This window comes from Hylobates moloch, unplaced genomic scaffold, assembly GCF_009828535.3.
Source record: "Hylobates moloch isolate HMO894 unplaced genomic scaffold, HMol_V3 SCAFFOLD_19, whole genome shotgun sequence".
Taxonomy (NCBI): domain Eukaryota; kingdom Metazoa; phylum Chordata; class Mammalia; order Primates; family Hylobatidae; genus Hylobates; species Hylobates moloch.
In genome coordinates this window covers 4,153,713-4,177,654 of record NW_026652294.1, presented here as the reverse complement: position 1 = coordinate 4,177,654, position 23,942 = coordinate 4,153,713, and the positions used below count along the sequence as shown (strand labels likewise).

Sequence of the window (23,942 nt, the reverse complement as noted above, 5' to 3'; positions counted from 1 at the left end):
TCCCCTGGTCAGTCAGCCCCATACCCATCTGTGGGCCCCACTTCCAGAAACCCGTGCCTTCCCTGCATGGCCACCACGCTCCCCTCTGTGGCTGCACCCACTGCTTCCTGCTGGCACAGTCCTTCCTGTGTCTGCCACACCCGGGGCTGCTGCTTGGGTAGGCAGGATCCATCTTGGTCATCTGTGTCCCTAGCACCAGGCCACACACTCAGCAAAACAAAATGAGGATGTGTCTGTGGGAGAGATGTTAACTCCTCCCCATGAAGGACCTTCTCCAGATATCCTGTTTTTGTTGTTGTTGTTGTTGTTTTTTGAGACAGGGTCTTGGTTGATCTCAGCTCATTGCAGCTTCGACCTGCTAGGCTGAAGCAGTCCTCCCACCTCAACCTCCCAAGTAGCTGGGACTACAGGCACACCACACCCAGCTAAGTTTTTGATTTTTTGTAGAAGAAAATCACTGTGTTGCGCAGGCTTGTCTCGAACTCCTGGAGTCAAGTCATCCTCCTGCCTTGGCCTCCCAAAATGCTGGGATGACAGGTGTGCACCACTGCGCCCAGCCTCCAGATGTCTTTGACCTGTTTCCGTCGTTCTCCCTGTATTTGCCTTCACTCTAGTTATGCATGGAATTCCTGGAGTGTAGTCTTTTGTATCTCTTCAAGCCTCTTAAATTGTCCCACATGTAGTAAATGTTCAGTAAACAGATCTGCATTCACACTGTCCTACAAGTAATCCCAGCACTTTGGGAGCCTGAGGTGGAAGGATCACTTGAGTCCTGGAGGTCAAGGCTGCAGTGAGCTATGACCAGACCATTGCATTCCAGCCTGGGTGCAGACCATTGCATTCCAGCCTGGGTGCATTGCATTCCAGCCTGGGTGCAGACCATTGCATTCCAGCCTGGGTGACAGAGTGAGACCCTATCTCAAAACAAACAAATGAGAAACCTTTTAGTATATGTGCTGCCAAAGCGAGCACATGAAAAACCTTTAACAACAAATGCAAAGTAAACCTACACTGCCTCAATGGACTCACCTGCAACAGACCCTCCCAGCGCTGGGTGAGTGCACCGCTCAGGGAACATCTGGGTATAGTTCATAGTATAGACTTGGGGTTTTTTTTTTTGCCAAAAGAGTGATGAAATTCAAAAATGAAACCTTCTGTCCTGAAACCTGTCTCTTCTTTTTCAAGGAGCATGCCTTTGAGAGCAGTCAGAAATATAAGGAAGGAAAATTCATCATTGAGCTTGCTCACATGATCAAAGACAATGGCTGGGAGTAAAGTGCAGACTTTCCCTTCTCCTTCGAATGCTGTTTTGTGAAAGAAACTGAATGTAATGGAAACGTAGGAGCATCTGGTGACAGCCTTTCTTGCCCTCTGACCTCAAAGGCTAGCTGCACATAGCTCTTGACACTCTCGGCCATCTCTGTGGGTAAGGTGTCCCTTGGATCTGTCCTCTTCGTGTACATGGTTGTTTCTGAAAATTTTCAATGAGCTTTTTCTAACTTCTCAAGTTCTAGAGAAAGAATTAACCAACTGATGACTTACCCGCTTAGTTAATACCTTCCTTTCACCTTTGTCTTCAATATAGTTGGGTTCAGCTTTTTTAAGGTTCAGTTGAAAACCAAACTGAGGCTGGGTGTGGTGGCTCACGCCTGTAATCCCAGCACTTTGGGAGGCTGAGGTGGGTGGATCACCTGAGGTCAGGAGTTCTAGACCAGCCTGGCCAACATGGTGAAACCCCATCTCTACTAAAAATACAAAAATTAGCCGGGCATAGTGGCGGGCGCCTGTAATCTTAGCTACTCAGGAGGCTAAGGCAGGAGAATCACTTGAACCTGGGAGGCAGAGGTTGCAGTAAGCTAAGATCATGCTATTGCACTCCAGCCTGGGGGACAAAAGCGACACTTCGTCTCAAAAAAATAAAATTAGCTGGGTATGGTGGCGCATGCCTTTAATCCCAGCTACTTGGGAGGTTGAGGCATGAGAATCACTTGAACCCAGGAGGCGGAGGTTGCAGTGAGCCGAGATCGCGCCACTGCACTCCAGCCTGGCGATAGAGCGAGACTCCGTCTCAGTTAAAAAAAAAAAAAAAAAAAGAGAGAGAACCAGACTGAGTCTCTGAAGACCATAGGGACAGGGTCTCTTTAGATAGCAAGTCTCACCGTTCCCTTTTTTAGAGAAAGGTATCGTAGCCCACCCTCCACCCCGCTGTTTCTCTTAAATTTGCAGAACTTCAAACGGGCTATTCCTCTTGCAAATGAACTGTTACAGTGTTCATTTAAGAATCTTCCAGAGGCGGTCAACAGACTTATACACTAAGGGCATTTTGGTTTTTAGCTTGTTCAAAAACAGAGGCCAGCACAGATGACATTTTAGATACACTCTAAATTGAGAATGGTGTCTAGTGGAACATGTTGTTTATTTAAGCCAGTAGATTCCTTATCTAGAAAGCAGGTGAGCTAGCCCTTAGAGAAGGCTGTCCCAGGGGCCTGCAGAGGTGCCCTTACTGAGGTGACAGCCTCACAAGGTCTGGTACCAGGGGTTGTGCCCTCAGCAGTGACAGCAGCTTACGTGTCAGGCAGTTGCTGAGTGGCTGGTCCATGTCTATATAGAGTAACACGCTGGACCGAGTAAAAGTCGGATTTCATTTTCTACCCTGGATGTACTTGAAGAAAAAGAATTATTTTTGCATATGAAAGAGGCCAGAACCCACAGGAAAAACTTCAAAACTTGACATTTGCCAGAATGTTTAAAATTTGTTCAGAAAAGGTTAAAGCGACAAGACAGGTTTAGCCTTTGTGCATGAAGACACCTGGCCTGCTAGACGCACTGCCCGTCCGTGCGTGGTGCTGTCCCATGTCACTTGAACTGATAGAGGGGCCTGTGCAATCTCCTAAGGCCTGTGTTTCTGCCATATATCTTATTATAAATTACAATCCACCCATCCACCTGCCCTCCACCAGGAGTGGGCACCCCATAAGGGTTTAGGCCACTTTGCAGAGGATGGAGGTCAAAAACCACTCCCAGATAAGTTTGGTTTTCAACACTTAGTAACTTGTCTCAGGGCAGAGGGCAGGCAGGGGGTCCAAGGGGCAGCAGATAGGAGAGCACTGAGCCTGGATAGTTCTCAGCCTGGCAAGTGGCTCTGAAGCTGCCTTCAGATAAGGCTAGTCTAGGGGCAAGAGTGCGAGCTGGCAGACAATAAGAACGTGGCCACCTGTCCAGCTTCACACCTCCCCCGACTTCAGCCCTTCCTAAACCCAGACCTGCGGTCCAGGCAGGCACTGGGCTGTGCCACTCGAGCTCACTGCCCACACACAGCATGCCTTTGGGTGCCATCTCTGCCCAAGCCTCGAAGCCTTGGAATGTGGGAAATGCCGCTGCCCTGGTGGGCATGGCACTGAGATGCATCAACTCAGCAGGAGTGACAGAGGCAGAAGTTCCTTTAAAGCACATCTTCCACCTAGGAAAGGAAGGAAATCTTTGTACCGTCTCGTAAGCCTCCACATCCAGCTATGGCCCTGCAAGCTGCTTTATCCCTGTGCTAGTCTCCCCCACGAGTTTAGGCTGGCCCAGCACATCCTGTCCTCCTGAGCTCACCTGCAGCCACCCAGAGTGCAGGGGTCGCTGCACGCTGCAGGGCTCTTGCTGCCATGGTCTCAAGCCTGAAGAGGCTCCGCCCACAAGCTGGCCCATGAAGTTAGCAACGCCTGTGGCTTTAGTCAATTGTCTGAGACTGTGAAGAGGCTGAAAGACACCTTCCCAGCTGGAAGAAGGAGTTCACTGAAAACTTATCTTAAACTGACCCTTCCCCTCGAGTCTTCATTCCTCTCCCTTGTGGGAACCCAGCCTCCGATGTCCCGGGGACTAGGGGAAACAGTTGGGGGTTCGTGCCATCCCCAGCCTGCCATGGGTGTGAGGACAGCCAGGTCCTGAGTGACTCAAGATGCTTCACTTACATGGAAGAATCTTCTAAAACTCTTCCGAGTGGTTTTTGTATATACTAAAGTTCTATTTAGAGCTTTTCTGTTTTGGGCAAGTTCGCTGCTCCTTCTATTTGGGCACTTTGGTTTTTGTACTGTCTTTTGTGATGGCATTGATTGAACATTTTTTACTAGTAGTCTTATGACTTTTATATTTTTTTTTTTGTAATTTATACCAACAACACTTTTATCACTTTTTTTTTGTTGGGCTTCTGCAAAATACAAGCTCATTTTTAAACCAAATGAACAGACCATGAGCTGGCTTCAGGGGAAGTGCTATTCACAAGACCATATCCACCACCCTTTTAAATTCCTAAACAATATCATCTGGGACTTCTATTTAAGTTATTTAAAATAAATCTTCCTTGAGAGCCTTGGGAGGTGATGTCAGGGTTATAAATGGCACAGTGCATTTGCTGTAGGAATGTGGTTTGGCATTGTTTTATACACAGTATTTTTATACCTTAATGCTTATTCTTGATGGCATCTGTCAGATATTAGAATTGGAAATATCAATCTATCTATCTTCCCAAAATCCTTTAATTTACCTGATGCCCTCATCAGGTCATTAAAAATTCAAGTGGTTTTAATAGCTAAAAAACTACAAATTAAGCTCTAAAACAAACTACAGAAATGTAAACCTTCACTTGCCAAAGGTCCTTGGTGGCCTGTCCCCTGCCCCGGGGGCAGATGGCCCTGAAGCCCTTCCCTCACTGTGCAGGCCACCGGGTGAGGCTGGACGGTCACCCACGGTGGCTTCACTGCAAGGAGCGGGACTGCTGAGCTCAAGCATGGGGCCTTCAGCTTCCCCTGTCCTCTGGCCACGCAGCCAGCCCTTGGTCCTTATCTGTGTGAGGTTTACAAATAAAGCTTCTGATGTCAAATGTTTAACTTGTGCCCTCAGTGGATGAGGCCGTGTCCTGATGCAGAAGGCTGAGCCCAGGCTCTGACACCGCTGAGAGCAGAGGGCTGTCTTGGGGTCTTCGAGCTCTGGAGCCAAGGGTGGCCTGGTCAGACTTCTCTGCCCCTACCACTGGGGGGATTTGAATGTGGCCAGAGAAGACAGTCAGGGCCAGCCAGGGTGTCAGGGTGGGCACAGGGTCCTCTCCAAACCTGCTTCTCCCTCCCTGGTCAGGCCTTCATCCCCACCACCCGCACCTGTACCTTGGACGCTGGCTCAGAGGCCTACAGGTGTGTGGACACTTGGGCAGTTAGTTAGTTAGTTAGTCACTGTGTCCTACTGTGCCCCTCCTGTGCAGGCCCAGCTTGGTGTATGAGCCTCTTACAAGCGAGTTACTGCCAGGGCTGCACCAGGCCTTGCTGAAGACAGTGCCTGGCAGGAGGCACGGAGGGCGTCAAAAAGTCACTCTAGAGCCCAGGGGCCCGACCAGTGGTCACAGACAGGGATGACAGGCTGCAGAGGGATGGGCTGGAGAAGAGGCAGAGCCAGCCATGGCGAAGTTCTTGTTCTTAGCATGATGAAGGGCCAGAGGTTGGTGTGCAGCAGGGTGACAAGGGGCAGACATGCCTCTAGCGGTCATCAGGCAGCCTGTGGCAGTGGACGGGGTGAGACGGATGCAGATAAGCCGCCACCCAGCATTCAGGGAGACAAAGGGCTCAGGCCTGCAGCTTCAGCATCAGTGATGAGAAAAGGAGGGGCAGAGGTACAGCCTGCAAGTTGCTGACAGGTTCAAGATTTGGGGCAACAAAAATGAGAAAACCAAGAACAAGGCCTAAGTTAGGGCTTAGTGTGAAGAACTAGAAGTGGGGGTGGCCTGAGGGTAACAGGGAGCCCGAGAGGCAAGTGTCTCTGTCTCCAGCCCATCCCTCTGCAGCCTGTCATCTCTGTCTGTGTCCACTGGTCGGGCCCCTGGGCTCTAGAGTGACTTTTTGACGCCCTCCGTGCCTCCCGCCAGGCGCCCTCAGCAGGAGGGCGGGGAGAGGGACGTCCACTTGTTCTCACAGCTGGAGACACTGGCCTCAACCAGGTGTGAGTCCCCTCAAGATTCTGACGGGGGAAGAGAGAAGCCAGGCAGGCTTGAGATGAAGCCCAGGTGGTTCGCAGCCAGAGCAGGCGAGTGGGGCCCCGAGAGCCCAGGCAGGGCACGGCAGGAAAGTCAATGCTGCCGTCCAGCACCGGCCTTCAGAAGCCCCTGAAGTTTTGTCAGCACAGACCGAGAAGCCCACCCTGCAGAGGCTCAGGCTCAGTAGGTCTGGGGTCTGAAAACTTGTCCCAGGTGATGGCGTTGGTCAGGGGACCACATTGGTTGTATAAATAGGCTGTCCTTGAGAAGATGACAGAAGAAGGGGTAAGAAAACCAGACATATACAGCTGGACGTGGTGGTGCACGCCTGTAGTCCCAGCTACTTGCAAGGCTGAGGCAGGAGGATTGCTTGAGCCCAGGAGGTCGAGGCTGCAGTGAGCCATGATCACACCACTGCACTGGAGCCTGGGCAACAGAGCAAGACCCTGTCTTAAAGAGGAAACCAGAATCTGGAGACACAGTCCCTCACTAACCTGGCCTGCCTACTAGAGGAGAGGCCTGAGGCACCAGCCTGGGGGTAGGGCAGGACTTGTGCTTGAAGGTCCCAACAGTGGGCTCTGGCTGGGCCAGGTCCTGGAGACAGGGCCAAGGCCCTTGGCAACAGGTTAAGGGATGGGGAGGCTGTGGGCTCCCAGGGGCCAGGAAAGGGGTGCAGGCAGCAGGTAAGCGATTTATTGGATGGCAGCAGAGGGCAGGCTAGAAAGGCTGGAAATGGAGATGTGGACATGGGCCCCCAGCCCTGCAACCCCACCAAGGTCCACAGCGGCCAACCTGCTGCTACCAGGAGCTGAAGTCCCCAAAACCCCGACTAGGCTTCTTCTTGGACATGGGGACAGTGGCACTGGTTGAGGGCTCTTCCTCTGCCGCTCGCTTCCTGGGAAGAGAAGAAGCCGCTGGGAGCCCACACCCTCCCTCAGCCCCTCCTGACTTGTCTGTGTCTCCATACGGCCCTCCTGGTGTAGGCCCAACCCCTCCCACCTGTTGCTCCCACGTCCCCATGAATTTGATCTCTCCCGCCCACAGAGGCCCCGGCCAGGCCTTCAGAAGCAGTCCCTCGGCTGCACAGGCCACACGGCACAAGCCCACGCCCAGGACCAGTGCCCATAGCTTGCTTGCCCCTCTGGGTCTGACCCTCAGACCTCAGTCAGCCCTAGGAAACACCATGGGAAACGGAGGCCAGCCCCGCGGCACTCACGTGGCTGCTGGGTTGATGTACTTGCCCACGCCCTGGCGGAAGGTCTGGGGGCCCTGGCTCCCTGCCTGGGGCTGGCTGCTCTTCACTTTGGTCTCCGGGGCCACCTCGAGCTGTGTCTTCCGCTCCTGGGCGATCTGTGGCACAACAGGGTGGTGGCTAACTGGCAGCACCTCAGGCAGGACAGATGCTAGGCTTGGGGTGGGAAAGTGTACTGGCCCAGACCCTCCTAGGTGGTGGCATCGTGCCCCCTCACCTGGGCATCAGCCTCCTCATAGGGGTCCACGAACACCGTAGTGGCATCGATGCGGATCTCCTCCTAGCAGCAAAGGGGGCTCAGTGCGTGGCAGGTGCTCCCCCGGCCTGCCTGGCCCCTAGCCGCCACACCCCAACTCCCTGGGCACAGACCTTAGGGCGGTCAGTTTTGGGGTCACTCTCCACATTCTCCATGGCTGTCAGTACGTCAAAGCCCCCAACAACCCTGCAGCAGGGAGACAAGAGGCGGGTCTGCATGTGCTCAAGGAGGGCACCCCCACGGCTGAGCCCCCAAGGCATGTGGGAAGAGGGGCTGAGAGCCCCGAGGCTGGCATGGTGGTCCTCGGGCAGCAGCCAGGAAGGCGATGAGAGGGAGTGGCAAGGGCGGGGTCGGCTGACCACGGCCCTGGGCATATCCCTGGGTTTTTTTCTGTTTTTTTTTTGGTTCCCCCCACCCACAGGAAAAATAGGAGTCACAAAACGTGGCTTGTGCTCTCCCTGCTGGTTTGGTAAATAGAGTTCCACTTGGCCAGAACCACATCACCTGCGTCCACCCTGTTTTCATGCTGCTTCCACACAGCTGGGTGGGTGTCAGAGACCACGCATCCCACAATGCTGGAAAGACCCCTGGACTAGAGGGTGAAGGGAGCTGGGCGTGGCCAGGCCACGCAGGGGCGAGTTTCCTCCTCTCCTGAGCCCGGTGGGTCTACAGAGCCAGACTTCCCTGGTACATGGAGCACCCTCCATCGCAGCTCTGCATAGCCTCAACCCCCAGCAGTGACGGCCAGGATGGCACATGACTCAGGTCCGCGAAAAAGGCAGTGAGGAGGCCTCAGGTGGGGAAGGAACCCACCTAGCCCACTGACCCCCCAGGCTTCACACAGCCACTTCCCTTACCGTCCAAAGATGGTGTGCTTCTTGTCCAGGTAGGCACAGGAGCGAAACGTGATGAAGCTGGGGAGGAGGGTTGGATGGTTAGGGAGAGCATGGCACCTTCTGCACCTGGCCTGCCTAAGAGCACACCACGAGCTGCCCACCCTCTACAGCCGGCTCTGGGAACCTGCAGCTTCCGCGGATGCATGTGTGCACGTGGCTCCCTGCTGCTGCCCACCAGGGCAGGTCATTAGCCCCCAGGGCTTCCCAGGGGACCCCGGACCTCCAGCTGTCCCCAGGTCTTCCTGCTGCCCCAGCTGCTGCCCACTGCCTGTCAGGTGGTCCCTGTGCCCAAAACCAGGTTGGCCATGCGGCTCTGTGGGAGGTGGCTGGGATGAGGGGACACCTGGAAAACCAGAGCCAGCCCCGTGCCATCAAGGGACCTGTCGAAAGACTGAGGAGAAAGGAGGCAACAAAGCCAGAACAGGAATCAAGGAATTAAGAAACGTGGGTAACATAAATAAACATGGACCAAGAAAATGCTCAGGTCGTCCAGGCACAGTGGCTCACGCCTGTAATCCCAGCACTTTGGGAGGCCAAGGTGGGTAATCACTTGAGGCCAGGAGTTGGAGACCAGCCTGGCCAACATGGTGAAACCCTGTCCCTATTAAAAATACAAAAATTAGCTGAGCGTGGTGGCACGTGCCTGTAGTCCCAGCTACTTAGGAGGGATTTTAATAGATGTCCTTCTTAACCTTAGACCAGAAGTAAAACATCTAACTTCCAAACCAGGAGAAAAGAGAAGCAAATGAAAAGAAATATAAAAAAGGGTAACTAGAAAGCAACAAGATCATAGAACACAATAGACCACCTGAAGAATTAAGTCCACATTTAAGATTGTCAGGATTGGCCAGGCACAGTGGCTCACACCTGTAATCCCAGCACTTTGGGAGGCCAAGGTGGGAGGATCACAAGGTCAGGAGATGGAGACCATCCTGGCTAACACGGTGAAACCCCATCTCTACTAAAAATACAAAAAATTAGCCAGGCGTGTGGCGGGCGCCTGTAGTCCCAGCTACTCGGGAGGATGAGGCAGGAGAATGGCATGAACCTGGGAGGTGGAGCTTGCAGTGAGCCGAGATCGCACCACTGCACTCCAGCCTGGGGGACAGAGCAAGACTCCGTCTCGAAGAAAAAAAAAAAACAAAACACTGTCAGGATGAAGGAGAACACGACAGACCCCAGCTGTGAGCCTTCAAAAAGCCCTCAGAGGGCAGAGCCAGAGAGGCTGAAAAGAAAACGCTGGAAGACACCAGGTGGGTCCTGCCGCCGGCGGCACGGAGCACTCCCCAGGGTGGTGCAGGCAGGCACAGCCCACAACCCGGCTGGTGAGACGCAGGACTTAACCTCCACTGCATCGAACATGCACCCCCCAGCCACGCAGGGACACGCTCCCGAGCCCACCAAGTCTGAACACACCCGAGGCCACCAGACAAGTGTCCGCAGATGTGACATCTGCAACGGTGCAGACCTGAGCTCTGGCCTGCAAGCAGTTCTCTCTCTCGCCGATTTCTAACACAGTGAAGGAAACTAGAAGCAGAATTAAACTCAGATAAGAGGAAAGTAAAAGAACCATCCCAAGGCAAGCTCCTAGAAAATCTTTTTTTTTTTTTTTTGAGACAGAGTCTCGCTCTGTCACCCAAGCTGGAGGGCTGGAGTACAGTGGCACGATCTCGGCTCAGTGCAAGCTCTGCCTCCTGGGTTCACGCCATTCTCCTGCCTCAGCCCCCCAAGTAGCTGGGACTACAGGCGCCTGCCACCACGCCCGGCTAATTTTCTGTATTTTTAGTAGAGACGGGGTTTCACCATGTTAGCCAGGATGGTCTCGATCTCCTGACCTCGTGATCCGCCTGCCTTGGCCTCCCAAAGTGCTGGGATTACAGGTGTGAGCCACCGCGCTTGGCCTCCTCCTGGAAAATCTTTAATTACAAGAATCACAAAAGGGAAAACAAAGCTGTAACAAATTAAAGTCTAATGATCTTTGAATACAGAAAAATAGGCAAACCTTTGGCAACGTTGTCCAAGAAAGCACAAAATACTACTAGAAATAAGAAGAGAAGGCCAAGCATGGTGGCTCATGCCCGTAATCTCAGCACTTTGGGAGGCTGAGGCGGGTGGATCACCTGAGGTCAGGAGTTGGAGACCAGCCTGGCCAACATGGTGAAACCCTGTCTCTACTAAAAGTACAAAAAATTAGCCTGGCGTGGTGGTGGGCGTCTGTAATCCCAGGAGAACCACTTGAACCCGGGAGGCAGAGGTTGCAGTGAGCCGAGATCCCGCCATTGCACTCCAGCCTGGGCGACAAGAGTGAAACTCCATCTCAAAAAAAAAAAAAAACGAGAAGGTGGCAACTGATCTGTCAGCAGTTTCACAGGCTGGTTAAGCCAAAGAGAAATAAAAAATAATAAAATGATTCCCTGCCTTGGCCCCTGTCAAACAACAAAAACAAACCATGCACCTAACCTACTTGAAAATAACCAACAGTCCTAGGCAATCCTCGGCTGAGAAGAAATTGAAAGGGAAGCTACCAATAATCAGCAAGCAGTGAAGAGGGAACGTGCACCCTCAAAATGACAGACGCGGCTATCAGAAGCAGACATGGATTAAAGTGAAGAAGGAGGAAAAGCATCATGAAGAAGCAAAGACAGAAACTGAAAACGATTACACAGGAAGTGAAAACAGACAAACCCTTCAAAGACCACTAAGGGACTGAGGAATGCAAAGTGTGATTAGGAATGAGAAAAAAAAAAAAAGTCAGCACAGCGAGGCCAAGAGAATACCAGCCTTCATGGAAACAAGTGCGGGTTAACCCTGAAATGAAAGCCCCAAGGAAGTGGCAGGGATGGCTGCCAGCTGCCTTTGCCCAGCTGTTACCCACAGCTGACTCCAGACAGGGTCTCACTGCTGCCCAGGATAGAGTGCAGTGGCGCGATCCTAGCTCACTGCAGCTTTGACTTCCCAGGCTCAGATGATCCCCCCACCTCATCCTCCCAAGTAGCTGGGACTACAGGCATACGCCACCATGCCCCGCTAATTTTTTTTATTTTTTGTAGAGATCGGGTTTTGCCATGTTGCCCAGGCTGGTCTCGAATTCCTGGGCTCAGGCAATCCACCTACCTCAGCCTCCCAAAGTGCTGGGATTACAGGTGTGAGCCACCATGCCTGGCCACCCCTGTGATTTTAACCATTCTAGGCCACAAAGCCACAGCCAGCCCTGCTCGTAACATGCAGGGGCCACACCTGTCACAGCAAAACCTGCTGGAGCCAGTCCACACAACCGAGACCACGTGTGACAAGACAGTGAGCTGGCGGAAGGCCATGGCAAAGCCACGACAGGCCAGGGTTCACCCCAGAATGCCACGGAGACACCCGTCCACTCTGGCCTTGTAGTGGCCACATCCACAAATCCCGGGAGGACCAGAAAAAGCACAGAATCATCATAATAGATGCTAAGAAAGAAACCTCTAGAAAGTCAGCCACCCTCCTAAAAAACAGCCCAACAACAAATGTTCTGAGAAGGCAAAACGGCGATTTCTGTGGAGCACAGCAAGACGCCCACTTCCTCCTCCCCCATCAGGCCCACGGTGACGTGGCGGTGACGTGACTGATGTGCACACCAGGGAAGCAGAGAGCAGGCCAGCTTTTGGTGATAAGCATGACTATCTAGAAAACCCAAAAACCTCTTAAAAATTTTTGAATTTTAAGAGAATTTGTTAAAGTGGCTAGATATAAAATGAACGGTAGTTTTTCTCTACATGAGCAATGATCCCTAAAAATTGGAAAAAAAAAAGTCCATTTACAAAAGTATCATAAACTATAAAAAATCCTTAAGAGGTTGCTTTATCCCGGAAGTCACAGGACCCATGTGAAGAAAATGATTGAAAGACTGAAACATAAAATCAGGCCACTGTCTGGGGATGGAAAGGGCACCTCTGTTCTTCCACAATACAGGCATCCGGCCCCTGTGCGCATGGCCCTGCTGGCCCCCCATTCCCTGCCGCCTGCCACCAGCCTGCACACTGCTCCCCACATGCACCAGGGCCAGACCTCCTGTGTCTCTCCAGGCGCCTCTCCCTGTCCAGCCTGTGCCCTGCACAACCCCTCCCACATGCTGCTCTAGCACGCTGACCTCCCCCAGCACTGCCTGGCCACAGGCACCCACACGAATGCCTGGTCCCTATCAAGAAGCCCTTCTGGACCTCCAGTAATTCATGACTTCTGGTCTCTCGAAGACACACCGGGTGCGGGCAGCTCTCCCTGCTGACTCACTCTGGGGACCCTCTTTTGAACGCAGGTGCACGTGCTTGGCCTAGGTGTGCCATACACTGTCTGGCTTTGATTCAGAACCAGCACACCCTTCAGGGAGGGCCGAGAGGAAGAACCCGCAGGGAGTGCCGGCTCACCTCCCAGGCCACCCCAGCCAGCCTGGCTGACTCACAATTGAGATTTGTTGCTGTTGGGCCCTGAGTTGGCCATGCTGAGGATGCCGCGGCCCGTGTGCGAGAGGTTGGGCCGGAACTCATCTTTGAAGGGCTTCCCCCAGTATGACTCCCCACCTGGAAGAGAAAGGCCCACAGGAGCAGGAAAGCCTGGGCCCCAGCCGAGGCAGAACCAGAAACCTCAGAGTCTCGAGAGGCATCGGGGCCTTGCTGAAACCAGCCTGGGGCAGGGGCACTTGACAGGGTGGCCCCCAGCCCCACGTCACCAACTCCTGGGTCCCTTGGAGCCCCCACGCCTCCAAACAGGCAGGCTGCTGCCCACTCACCCCAGCCCTGCCTGGGGCCTGCCCCAGGACAGGGACTAAAGAGTCAAGGCCACCATCATCATCACTCAAGCTATGGGAATACGGAGGTGGGGGGACCTGGACCCAAGCAGCTGCCAGGCTGAGGGGCTTGCAGAAGCTGCAGGAGGGAGGGCTGGCCTCGGTCTGAGGTGGACCCCAGGGGCCCAGGGAAGAGACCACACACTCCTGCCTCCTCTACCATGCAGGCCTCACAGCCACCTGGAAATGAGAAAACTGAGGGCCAGGCCTGAGGGGGCACAGCACTGATGGCTGCCAGTCGTTCCACCCTGGTTTAGCAGATTCCATGTCTGAGCTGTGCACAGCCCCTGCCCAGCTACCCCCTCATGCCCCACGGAGCAGCCAAGGTGCCCAGAGAGGGGCCCAGCACCAGTACCTACCCGTGCCTGTGCCTGTGGGGTCGCCCCCTTGGATCTGTGAAAACAAGCCAGTGAGCAAGTCACACTCTGAGACCCGAGGCCCACCACCTGCCTGACTGAAGGAGACCCCTCCTGCCAGATGGCGCCACACAGGGGCTGGGCTCTTGGTGATAATGAGGGGCCCTCCCAGCCACCTCCCTTTGTGAACCCAGTTCTGGATGGATTGGGGCATTGAGGGTCAGCCTGTGGGTTCCCCAACAGGGGATCACCGACTGGACTCATCCTGGCCACCATGGGATGGGCCCGGGGCCCTGGGACGGGGCAGGGACAAGCCCACCCAGCCCCCGATGTCCCACTAAGCTCATCTGTGCAGCCAGTGACTCTCGTCACTCACCACAAAGTTCCGGATGGATCTGTGGAAGATGGTGCCATCGTAATAATGCTTCTTGCAAAGCCTGATGAAGTTTTCGCAGGTTTTTGGTGTCTGCAACATAGCCCCAATACTTGCATGAGGCAGAGAGCTGCCAAAGGCAGCTCACACCACAGCCACAGGAGGCTTTTTTTTTTTTTTTTTTTTGAGGTGGAGTCTTGCTGTTGCCCAGGCTGGAGTGCTGTGGCACAATCTTGGCTCACTGCAACCTCCGCCTCCTAGGTTCAAGACATTCTCCTGCCTCAGCCTCCTGAATAGCCAGGACTACAGGCATGCGCCACCACGCCTGGCTAATTTTTGTAGTTTTAGTAGAGACGGGGTTTCCCCATGTTGGCGAGGCTGGTCTTTAACATGTAGCAGAGTCAGCTGCCCGGCCACACTGGGCAAGGATGGACCAACAACACCAAGCAACAGGACCCATGCAGTCACATGGCCCAGAGTACAGCGCATGGGAGAAGTGTGGGCAGAGCAGCAGGTACAGCCTGGCCCCTTCTCTGAGACACTGGCACCTGTGGGCAGTGTCTGCCAACATGGCCCCCTAGAAAGGACACAGGGCACTGCTGCGGGTCCCACCTAGTGACAGGCTGAATTTCCTACAACAAGCACATACCAGTGGCAGCCCTATATTTAAGACATGGCTGTCAAATGACCCAGAGATGACCTTGGGGCATGGGGAGGGGCCGGCCTCCACACCCACCAGGTCGCAGTGCAGCTCCAGGTTGAGGTCGCCCTTGTTGGTGTGCAGCCGCACGTAGCCCTTCTTCTTCACAAACTGGTAGCGCAGCACATCCTCGTCGATGGCAGCTACAAACGAGGTCCCAGCTCAGCCCCTGCCCTCACCCTGGGGCAGCCCCACCATGACAGGCAGCACCGGCCTCAGACACACAGGCGGGGACTAGGCTCCAGCTCTGGGGACAGCAGGGGAGCTGGAGGCCAAGGGTCTGCTTAGGCCACACACAGGCTCACCCCAGCCTCATGCGGCTGGCAGGGGTTCAGCAGCTAAGGGGGAGGACTCGGGGCTCAGGTGACAGTGGGAGCCCGACAGACCAAGAAAGTGGGAGTCGGGGAGCACACCCACCCCCTGCCACTTTTGGGTCACGTGGCAGGTGGCTACAGAGGCAAAGGTGGCTACCTGCTTCATGTGTGGTCTCCGGGACCATCGCGGTGGAGGTGAAGGAAGCACTGACCTTCCCTGTGGAATAGTGGGCCTGCCAAGGAAACCAGGGTGGCACCTCAGCAGTGCCATGGGAGGCAGGTGGGTGGGGATGTGTCGCTTGCCTAGAAGCCAACCACACGCCACCCCTGCCCCCCAGGCCCTGCTTGGTGTCTCTCCTCCAGGAGGGCTTCCCCAATCAGCAGGAGGAAGAAGCCAAGGCTAGGCCGAGCCAGGGGCCCCTGGCCTCATCTGGGTCCCGACTCTTATGATATCAGGTGAAACCCTGGAGATAAAATACCACACAGGACTGGCCACCTCAGGGTTAGGAGTGTATGGCTGACTTCTCATTTATTTTTAATTTTTTTATGAGACAAGGTCTTGCTCTGTACCCAGGCTGGAGTGTGGTGGTGTGTGATCCTGGTGCACTGCAGCCTCCAACTCCTGGGCTCAAGTGACCCTCCCACCTCAGCCTCCTGAGTAGCTGGGACGACAGGCGCATGCCACCACATCTGGCTGATTTTTTGTAGAGATCAGGTCTCACTATGTTGTCCAACCTAGTCTTGAACTCCTGGCCTCAAGCAATCCTCCTGCCTCAGCATCCCAAAATGCTGGGATTACAGGTGTGAGCCACCACGCCTGGCCTCATTTCTTTTTAAAAGTTTCAAACTTTCTACACTAAACACATTACATATTTAATCAGGGGTCGGGGAAAAGCCCCAATAAATGTTATTTTTATCATAGAGGAATACAAAGGCGTTTCTCCCATCAGAAGAAAACACAAGCCAGGCACAGTGGCTCACACCTGCAATTCCAGCACTTTTGGAGGCCAAGGCAGGAGGATCTCACTTGAAGCCAAGAATTCAAGACCAGCTTAGACAACATAGCAAGATCCTGTTTCCAAAAAAAAAAAAAAAAGAAGTAATATATCAAAGTGCTAAGGGCAGTGTGTTAGAGGGGGTGACACACTGGACAACAAGCTTTCTTTTTCAAATTTTCCAGAATTTGAATAATTCTTTAAGAAGGAGAACTTCAGAGCTACCTGCCCATGTCTCTGCACTCCCCCTAGCTCCAGATCCCCACGCTCTGCCTGAACAGGAGCAAGAAGCAAACACGACAGCCCCAGACAGGCAGCACTGTGCAGTCCCAGGCACGCCGTCCACCTCAGCACTGCAGCAGACCGTGGAACGCCCCAACTCTCCCTGGCATGGCTTTGGGCCCCAGTGCACATTGGGCCCTGCCCTCCCAGCTACCACAGAACCACATGTGCCCACTCAACATGCCTGCCCTGGCTACTGAGCTCAGGCTGGGACAACAGCACAAGGCAGACCTTCTGTGGCACGGGTCTCCCCTGCATGCCCTCACACACCCCTTGGTTCTTCAACGACCAGTGTGGACATCAGCCCCTCCCCTTCTGCCTTCTCAGATTCTATCTGCCTCAGGGCAGCCCTAGGGCTGTGCACTCAGAGCCATCAGGGGCACCACAGCTCTGGGGGATCCTGGCTGCCTTCCTGCCGTGTACCCCAGGCCCCCATGAGCCCCTTTCCCAGGACCACTCCAAGAGGCCATGAGATGGGCAGGGAGACGGGGCTTGGCCGAGTGCCCTCCACCACTCACAGCGTTCAGCTTGTCCACTTTCTTCTTCTCCGGGACCTTCATGGTGGCTGCCAGAATCTCATCCCCTTTGAACTCCTTGTAGAGCTCCTGCAGGGTCTCTCGGGTCTCGGCATTTGTATTTTTCAGATAATAAGACGGGTCCTGTTTGGCCTTCTCTTCATCTACAAAACAGTAGCATGGCCCTGAGCCGCCAAGCCCCCAGTAGCCTCCCCACACACATGTGCTGGGGACACAGATCTAGAATAGGCCAGGGCCATCCAGCCATGGCGCGGGCACCATGCCACTGCCAGCCACAAAATGCCACAGTGCCCCACTACAGGCCTGAAGGTCTCCCCAGGCAGTTCGCAAGGGTCTCAGGATGGACTTCAGGTTGATTTGTATATTTTATATTTATCTGTATATTCTAATCTTTTTAGAGTATACGCTTTGCTTTCTTTCTGTTTTTTGGAGATGGAGTCTTGCTCTGTCGTCCAGGCTGCAGTGCAGTGGCGCCATCTCGGCTCACTGCAAGCTCTGCCTCCCGGGTTCACACCATTCTCCTGCCTCAGCCTCCTGAGTAGCTGGGACTACAGGCACCCGCCACCACACCCAGCTAATTTTTTTTGTATTTTTAGTAAAGACGGGGTTTCACCATGTTAGCCAGGATGGTCTTGATCTCGTAACCTCGTGATCTACCTGCCTCGGCCTCCCAAAGTGCTGGGATTACAGGCATGAGCCACCGTGCCCAGCCTTTTTTTTTTTTTTTGAGACAGGGTCTAGCTCTGTCGCCCCAGCTAGAAAGCAGTTGCAAGATCTCAGCTCACTGTAGCCTCCACCTCCTGGGCTCAATCAATTCTCCTGCCTCAGCCCCCCAAGTAGCTGGGGCTAAAGGCGCACCAACTACACCCAGCTAATTTTTCTATTTTTTGTAGAGACAGGGTATCCCCATGTTGCCTAGGCTGGTCTCGAACTCTTGAGCTCAAGCAATCTGCCTGCCTTGGCCTCCCAAAGTGCTGGGATTACGGGCGTAAGCCACCACACCCAGTTGCTTTGCTTCTGTAATTTTAAAGGTTATTTTTATTTAAAATAATAGAAGTGTTTGGGGGTCTTTCCAGATGCGAAATCACCCATTCTTGCCGACTCAGGAGGGTGCCTGCTGCCTACTGGGCCTTGGACAGCAGCCTACTCTATGGAGAGGGGCTGGCATCCCTGTGCAGAGAACACAGACATGGCCCAGCCCCAACCCTGACCTCAGGCTCTCCTGACTCAAATCTCCCCCAGTTCACATGCCCAGCCTCCCTAAAACCCGTTCATACAATGTTCACAAAGTGCCCAGGCCACTGCTCTGCAGCACGAGGCCGAGTGACCTCTGAACATGAGTCCTGCTGGCTCCTCCAAGGCTGCAGGACAGCCACCAGAGGCCAGGAAAACAGGAGGACCCCGTCACCCCACCACCTGCCCACTGACAGCACCGGCCAATCTCCAGGGAGCAGGGGAACCTGAGCAGGTGTCCTGGCAGGGCAGCAAGTCTATCCCGCCCATTGTTTCTGAGGCTGCAGTTGGCTCGGATTCTCTGAACACTGGTTCAGAAAATGCAAGACCTGTCTGGGCTGGGACCCCCTGACCTCCAGGAAAGGGGGGGCTTTACCCAGGGAGCACTGTCCCAATTTCACCCAAAAGCCCCCTCGCCTAGCCCAGCCCCTAGGTGTACATACCTGGGTCTATTATTTTCATGTTATTCTTCACATGATAGAAGTTAGAGACATTGAACTTGTCCAAATTGGTGGGGTCCTGTGGCAAAAAGAGAATGCCTGGCACAGTGAACCCAGCCTGTGGCCAAATGGCAGCCACATGCAGCAAAGGACGGCCAGCTGTCAGAGGTGCGGAAGAGGCCAGGGCTACACTGAGGTTGGGGGAGTCAAGCAGGGCATGAGGGAGGAGGTGGTCTGCCCCAGGCAGGACAGCAAACAGGGGCAGGGACAGGGACGCAGCCTCGCTAGCTGCTGGCCGAGCTGTGACCTTCCTCCAGGCACATGGCTAACGAGCATTCGTCGCTGTTAGGGAGCTATCGGACCGGAACGTGGGCAGCCGTGGGCTGACCTCTGGTTAGAATGGGACAAGCCACAGAGGTGACTGACTCAGCAGGCCACGCTCCAGCCAGCACCTGCTTTTCTAAGTCAGTGTTTTTCATTAATTCACTTGGGGTTCTCTGACACCTGCAGGGAGCCCTGTGCCAGACACCGAAGCCCAGAGCTCATGCCAGCTCCTGCCCTCAAGGCGCTGAAGCAGAGCCAGGCCTGCAGAGTGGCCATTCAGATGCCTCAGGTGGCTTTGAGGACAGATACGAGGGGCCCCGACATGGGGGTAGGGGATCGGGAAGGAGACGTAAGAGCTAAACTGAGGAGGCAGCCCTGTAGAGGCCTGGGCTGGCTGCAGGTGCTGAAGGCAGCTGGGGCAGGTGGGCAGGGGACACTCACCTGGAGGGTGATGATGTCCTGCCGGGAGAAGGGCTCGTCAGTCAGCAGGTCCCGGAAGTTCTTGGCCTTGATATTTAGCTGTTCCACTGCCTATAGCCAGGAGGAAGTGGTTTTACGATGCCTGCCCCAAGCCTTGGCACAGGGGACTGCAAGAAGGGAGGCCTGGAGCTGGCCCCGACCATGGCACGATTTGAGAGGCGTGAGGAATGAGACAGACAGCAGTGTACACCCCACTGGCTGATAGCAGTGGCTCCCACAAAGGCAGAGCTGGCGGGGCCTCAGACGATAAGCCAGTTCACCCTCGCAGCAACCTTCCTGCAGGAAGCTCTTGTCTGCACACTGATCAGCAAAAAGACTCAGCGAGTCATCCACCCACCCGCTGCAGGCTTCGCCAAGCTCCTCCCATGCACAGGTATGGTGCCAGGCCCCCATGGGCAGAGGCTGTGGACACAAGATGCCTGCACTCCTGGGGTGCAGTCTAGCAGAGCCCTCACTCCACTAACGAGGACTGACCATGCCAGTTTGTGCAGGCTTCTGGCAAGAAGTGGCCCCCAAGGCCCCTGGAGCAGCGCTGGCCACCTACACCCCACAAACGTCCAGGGGAAGGATTGAAAACGGCGCAAAGGTCGGCTTTCCTGCCACGTGGGGCCTGCCGCGCCTCGTCCCTGAGAGGAGGACTCATGGGTGAACATGGCTGCCTCCTCTCTCCCTACACCCACTCCCTGCCAGAACTCCTCCAGGGGACAGCTCCATCCCGGGGGCAAGTGGCTCCATCCAGATCCAGGGCAAGCACTCCCCTCGCAGCCCTAGAGGCCTGTCCTCAGAACATGGGTGCCTTCCCAGCACCTGGGCTTTGCTGAAGACGCAGGAGGACCTCTTGGGGTTTAAGGGTCCCTGCTGGGCAACCAGGACTGCCTGGATTCCGAAGGATGCACCTCCCCCAACCCTTTTTTTGACCTGCCTGAAAATGGGGAGGCTGCACTACCAGAGCTTTGCTAGATGACCATGCCTGTGGCTGTGACTGTAAACCCCACAAGGACAGGCCGTACCCGTAGCACACAGCCCAGCCAGTGTATACTAGGAACACACAGCAGAGATCTCCCCACCGCTGTCTCCAGGCCCTGGAGTGAGGACACACCTCATAGGCATAGACGTTGCCGGTCGTCCTCACAGCCACGATGTGGGTGTTGTTGGTGAACACGGTAAACAGCACTGGGCAGTGGTACTTCCCTAGAGAGAAGGCACACACAGGGAGGCCAGTCACCTCTGCGGGCTGTGAACATCCCAATGAGGACCGCAGCGGGCCAGGGCAGGACAGAACTCAGCCAAAGTCAGCGATGGGAGGAGGTGGAACCCCATGTCAGCTGCCAGAGCAGGGAACCATGGGGACAGCTGCTCACCCCTTCAAGCCCTTCCACACCATTAGGAAACTCCTATTCATCCTGCAAGACCCAATCCCTGCATCATCTTCCTCGGATCCTCCAGCCCACTCCCTGGGTGATCACCATGCTAGCCTCTTCCTCCTGCTGAAGTTGGCCCTCGGCAGGAAACAACCCATGCTCCAGCCCTGACAGCTCTACCTCCTCTCGCCCACATCCCCTGCCAGCCCCCTGGTCAGCTCTTCCTTCAGAACCGCCCATCCCCTTGCCTGCCTACTGTCTTTTTTTTTTTTTTTGAGACAGGGTCTCGCTCTGTCACCCAGGCTGGAGTGCAGTGGCGCAATCTCAGCTCACTGCAAGCTCTGCCTCCCGGGTTCACGCCATTCTCCTGCCTCAGCCTCCTGAGTAGCTGGGACTACAGGTGCCCGCCACCATGCCCAGCTAATTTTTTGTATTTTTTTAGTAGAGACGGGGTTTCACCGTGTTAGCCAGGGTGGTCTCGATCTCCTGATCTCGTGATCCACCTGCCTCGGCCTCCCAAAGTGCTGGGATTACAGGAGTGAGCCACTGCACCCGGCCTTGTGGGGACTTTTTCTTTAAAAAAATCCTGATTTGAGGCCAAGTTAGAGCCTCAAATTAGTCAGAGCCTCAAGTTAGAGGTGGCTCACACCTCTAGTCCCAGTGCTTTGGGAGGCCAAGGTGGGAGGAGGGAGGATTGCTTGAGGTCAGGAGTTTGAGACCAGCCTGGGTGATAGGCTGAGACCCTGTTTTTTTGTTTTGTTTTGTTTTGTTTTTTGAGACAGGGTCTAGCTCTATCACCCAGGCTGGAGTGCAGTGGCGCAATCACAGCTCACTGCAGTCTCAACCTCCCAAGCTCCAATAATCCTCCCACCTCAGCCTCCCAAGTAGCTGGGACTACAGGTGCGCTCAACCACACTGACTAATTTTTAGGTTTCATTTTGTAGAGACAAGGTTTCATTATGTTGCCCAGGCTGGTCTTGAACTCCTGGGCTCAAGCAATCCTCCCACCTTGGCCTCCCAAAGTGCTGAGACTGCAGGCATAAACCATGGTGCCCAGCTGTTTTTCTTGGTGGGGGGATGCTGAGGCAGGAGAATCACTTGAGCCCAGGACTTGAAGACCAGCCTAGGTGACATAGGGAAACCTCATCTCTACAAAAAAAAAAATTAAAAAAGTAGCCGGGGCTGGGCACGGTGGCTCACTCCTGTAATCCCAGCACTTTGGGAGACCAAAACAGGTGGATTGCTTGAGGTCAGGAGTTCAAGACCAGCCTGACCAACATGGAGAAACCCCGTCTCTACTAAAAACACAAAATTAGCCAGGCGTGGTGGCACATGCCTGTTATCCCAGCTACTCGGGAGGCTGAGCCAGGAGAATCGCTTGAACCCAAGAGGCGGAGGTTGCAGTGAGCCGAGATCACGCCATTGCACTCCAGCCTGGACAACAAGAGCAAAACTCTCTCAAAAAAAAAAAAAAAAAAAAAAAAAATTGGCTGGGCATGGTAGTACATGCCTGTGGTCCCATGTACGTGGGAGACTGAGGTGGAAGGAGCACTTGGTCCTGGGAGGTCAAAGCGACAGTGCACTCTGATCACGCCACTACACTCCGGCCTGGACAACAGGGCAAGACCATGTCTCAAAAACAAACAAACAAATATCCTTCTGATGTGAAAACTATTTTTTAAAGTGGGGCTTCAGCATCATGCAAGGGGGTACCGGTGGGAGCAAAGACAGAACTGCATAGATGGGAGACAGCAGGGGCTGGAGTTGGTGACGGGCACAGGGGAGGCGCATCACACCGCCTCTCTCCACTTTCACGCACAGGGAATTCCAATTAACAAAGAAATGGGCCAGGCACAGTGGCTCACGCCTGTAATCCCAGCACTTTGGGAGGCTGAAGCAGGTGGATCACTTGAGCCCAGGAGTTCCAGACCAGCCTGGCCAACATGGTGAAACCCCATCTCTATAAAAAAAAACACAAAAATTAGCCGGGTGCAGTAGGGGTGCCTGTAGTCCCAGCTACTTGGGAGGCTGAGGTGGGAGGATCTCTTAAACCCAGGAGGCAGAGGTTGCAGTGAGCTGAGACTGTGCCACTGCATTCCAGCCTGGGTGACAGAGACCCCATTTCAAAAGAAAAAAGGAAACAAAACAAAAGAAGCTGACTGCCAGGTCAAAGTTTAAAAAAAATAAAGACCGGACCTCATCCCTCCCTCAGTGGCTCCCATCTTGGAGCAGAAGCCCAAGTCCTCCTGTGGCTCCTAGGCCCCACAGGACTGCTCTGCACCCCGTCCCCACCCCGACCTCTGTCATCACATACCCTGCTTCTACCACTAGCACATGCTGTTCCAGCCACACTGGACTCCCAGCTGGGCACGGACACCCTTAAGCATGTGCCCACCTCAGGGTCTTTGCACTGGCTTGCCATCGGCCTGGCCCTGCACTCCCCCGATGCCCACACGGCTCTCCCTCCCTGCAGCAGGTCAAGGCAGCCCTCTCCCCTCCCCCTGCTGTGCTCTCCACACACAAGCAGCCTCTGGCACACCCTGCTGAGCTGCTCTCTGGTGTTCTCCCCCACCAGAATGCATGCTCCTCTCATTCAGGAGAGACGCAGCCTGTTGTGCTCTCTGCACATGGCAGGCACTCAATAAATATTTGCTGAATGAGAGACACACACACACACACTGCTGATCACAGAAGGGGAGGCAGCCCGCCCTCAGCCACCAGGGTGGAGCGCTGTGTCCTCCACAGATGTCAATGATGTGCTGAGGTTCACCCATTCATTCACCTGCGAATGCTGCACCGACTGGGGACAGGGCTCTGGGCTCAGACAAGCGGGGCAAAAGGGCCTTGGCCTCAGGTGCTACAGCATCTCCCTGGAATGCACGCACCCAGTGAGCATGGACAACCCCTAAACCATGGCATCTCCACGAGCAAAAGACCTGGGCTAGAACCTAGCATAAGATCACCACCTGGGCAGGGGTGGGCTGCACAACTCATTCGGGCCTCTGGCCACAAGAACAGCGGAAGGTGTGTAACGGGCATGAAGCAGGAGCTGCAGCACTGGGCTGGGCTCTACGAGCCGTGGCAAAGAAAAGCCTAGCCCAAGAGCTACTGGACAAATCCCTCCAGACCACCCACATCCCCTACCCAGCCGCCACCCTGGTTCCCAGCATGAGCAACTTCAGCCTCCAACAACAAACAGACCACAGCCTCAGCCAGAGGGGGCCCGTGCCCTGCAGATCCAACTGTGCCCACAAAGGCCACTAGCAGCTTACAATGGCCCGATCGCCTTTGTGGGAAGTTCCCACCACCACAGGTTCTGCC

General features: G+C 54.6%; 2 protein-coding genes across 9 annotated transcripts in view; one reads left to right on the top strand and one right to left on the bottom strand.

Moving 5' to 3' along the window:
* The window catches only part of YPEL1 (yippee like 1), a 35,013-nt gene extending 33,472 nt beyond the window's left edge, over positions 1-1,541 (top strand). The window contains exon 5 of the mRNA XM_032138721.2: positions 1,186-1,541. Within this exon, the coding sequence (XP_031994612.1) occupies positions 1,186-1,275 (90 nt within the window). The 3' untranslated portion in view covers positions 1,276-1,541. The remainder of the gene's footprint in view (positions 1-1,185) is intronic.
* Positions 1,542-2,308: 767 nt separating this feature from the next.
* Positions 2,309-23,942, bottom strand: part of PPIL2 (peptidylprolyl isomerase like 2) — a 32,276-nt gene continuing 10,642 nt past the window's right edge. The window contains exons 7-21 of one of the 8 annotated variants that reach the window (XM_058431814.1): positions 20,360-20,451; positions 19,222-19,311; positions 18,460-18,535; positions 16,766-16,926; positions 15,128-15,203; positions 14,693-14,799; positions 13,960-14,049; positions 13,587-13,620; positions 12,844-12,961; positions 8,370-8,426; positions 7,626-7,698; positions 7,474-7,536; positions 7,221-7,354; positions 6,797-6,895; positions 2,309-3,460 (exon numbers count right to left, since the gene is read on the bottom strand). In XM_058431814.1, coding sequence (XP_058287797.1) covers positions 3,058-3,460; positions 6,797-6,895; positions 7,221-7,354; positions 7,474-7,536; positions 7,626-7,698; positions 8,370-8,426; positions 12,844-12,961; positions 13,587-13,620; positions 13,960-14,049; positions 14,693-14,799; positions 15,128-15,203; positions 16,766-16,926; positions 18,460-18,535; positions 19,222-19,311; positions 20,360-20,451 — 1,673 coding nt within the window. In that variant the 3' untranslated portion in view covers positions 2,309-3,057. Of the gene's footprint in view, positions 5,662-5,895; positions 6,431-6,796; positions 6,900-7,220; positions 7,355-7,473; positions 7,537-7,625; positions 7,699-8,369; positions 8,427-12,843; positions 12,962-13,586; positions 13,621-13,959; positions 14,050-14,692; positions 14,800-15,127; positions 15,204-16,765; positions 16,927-18,459; positions 18,536-19,221; positions 19,312-20,359; positions 20,452-23,942 lie in introns of those variants that run through there. The other 7 variants (XM_032138719.2, XM_058431817.1, XM_032138718.2 and 4 more) reach the window with 7 other exon arrangements.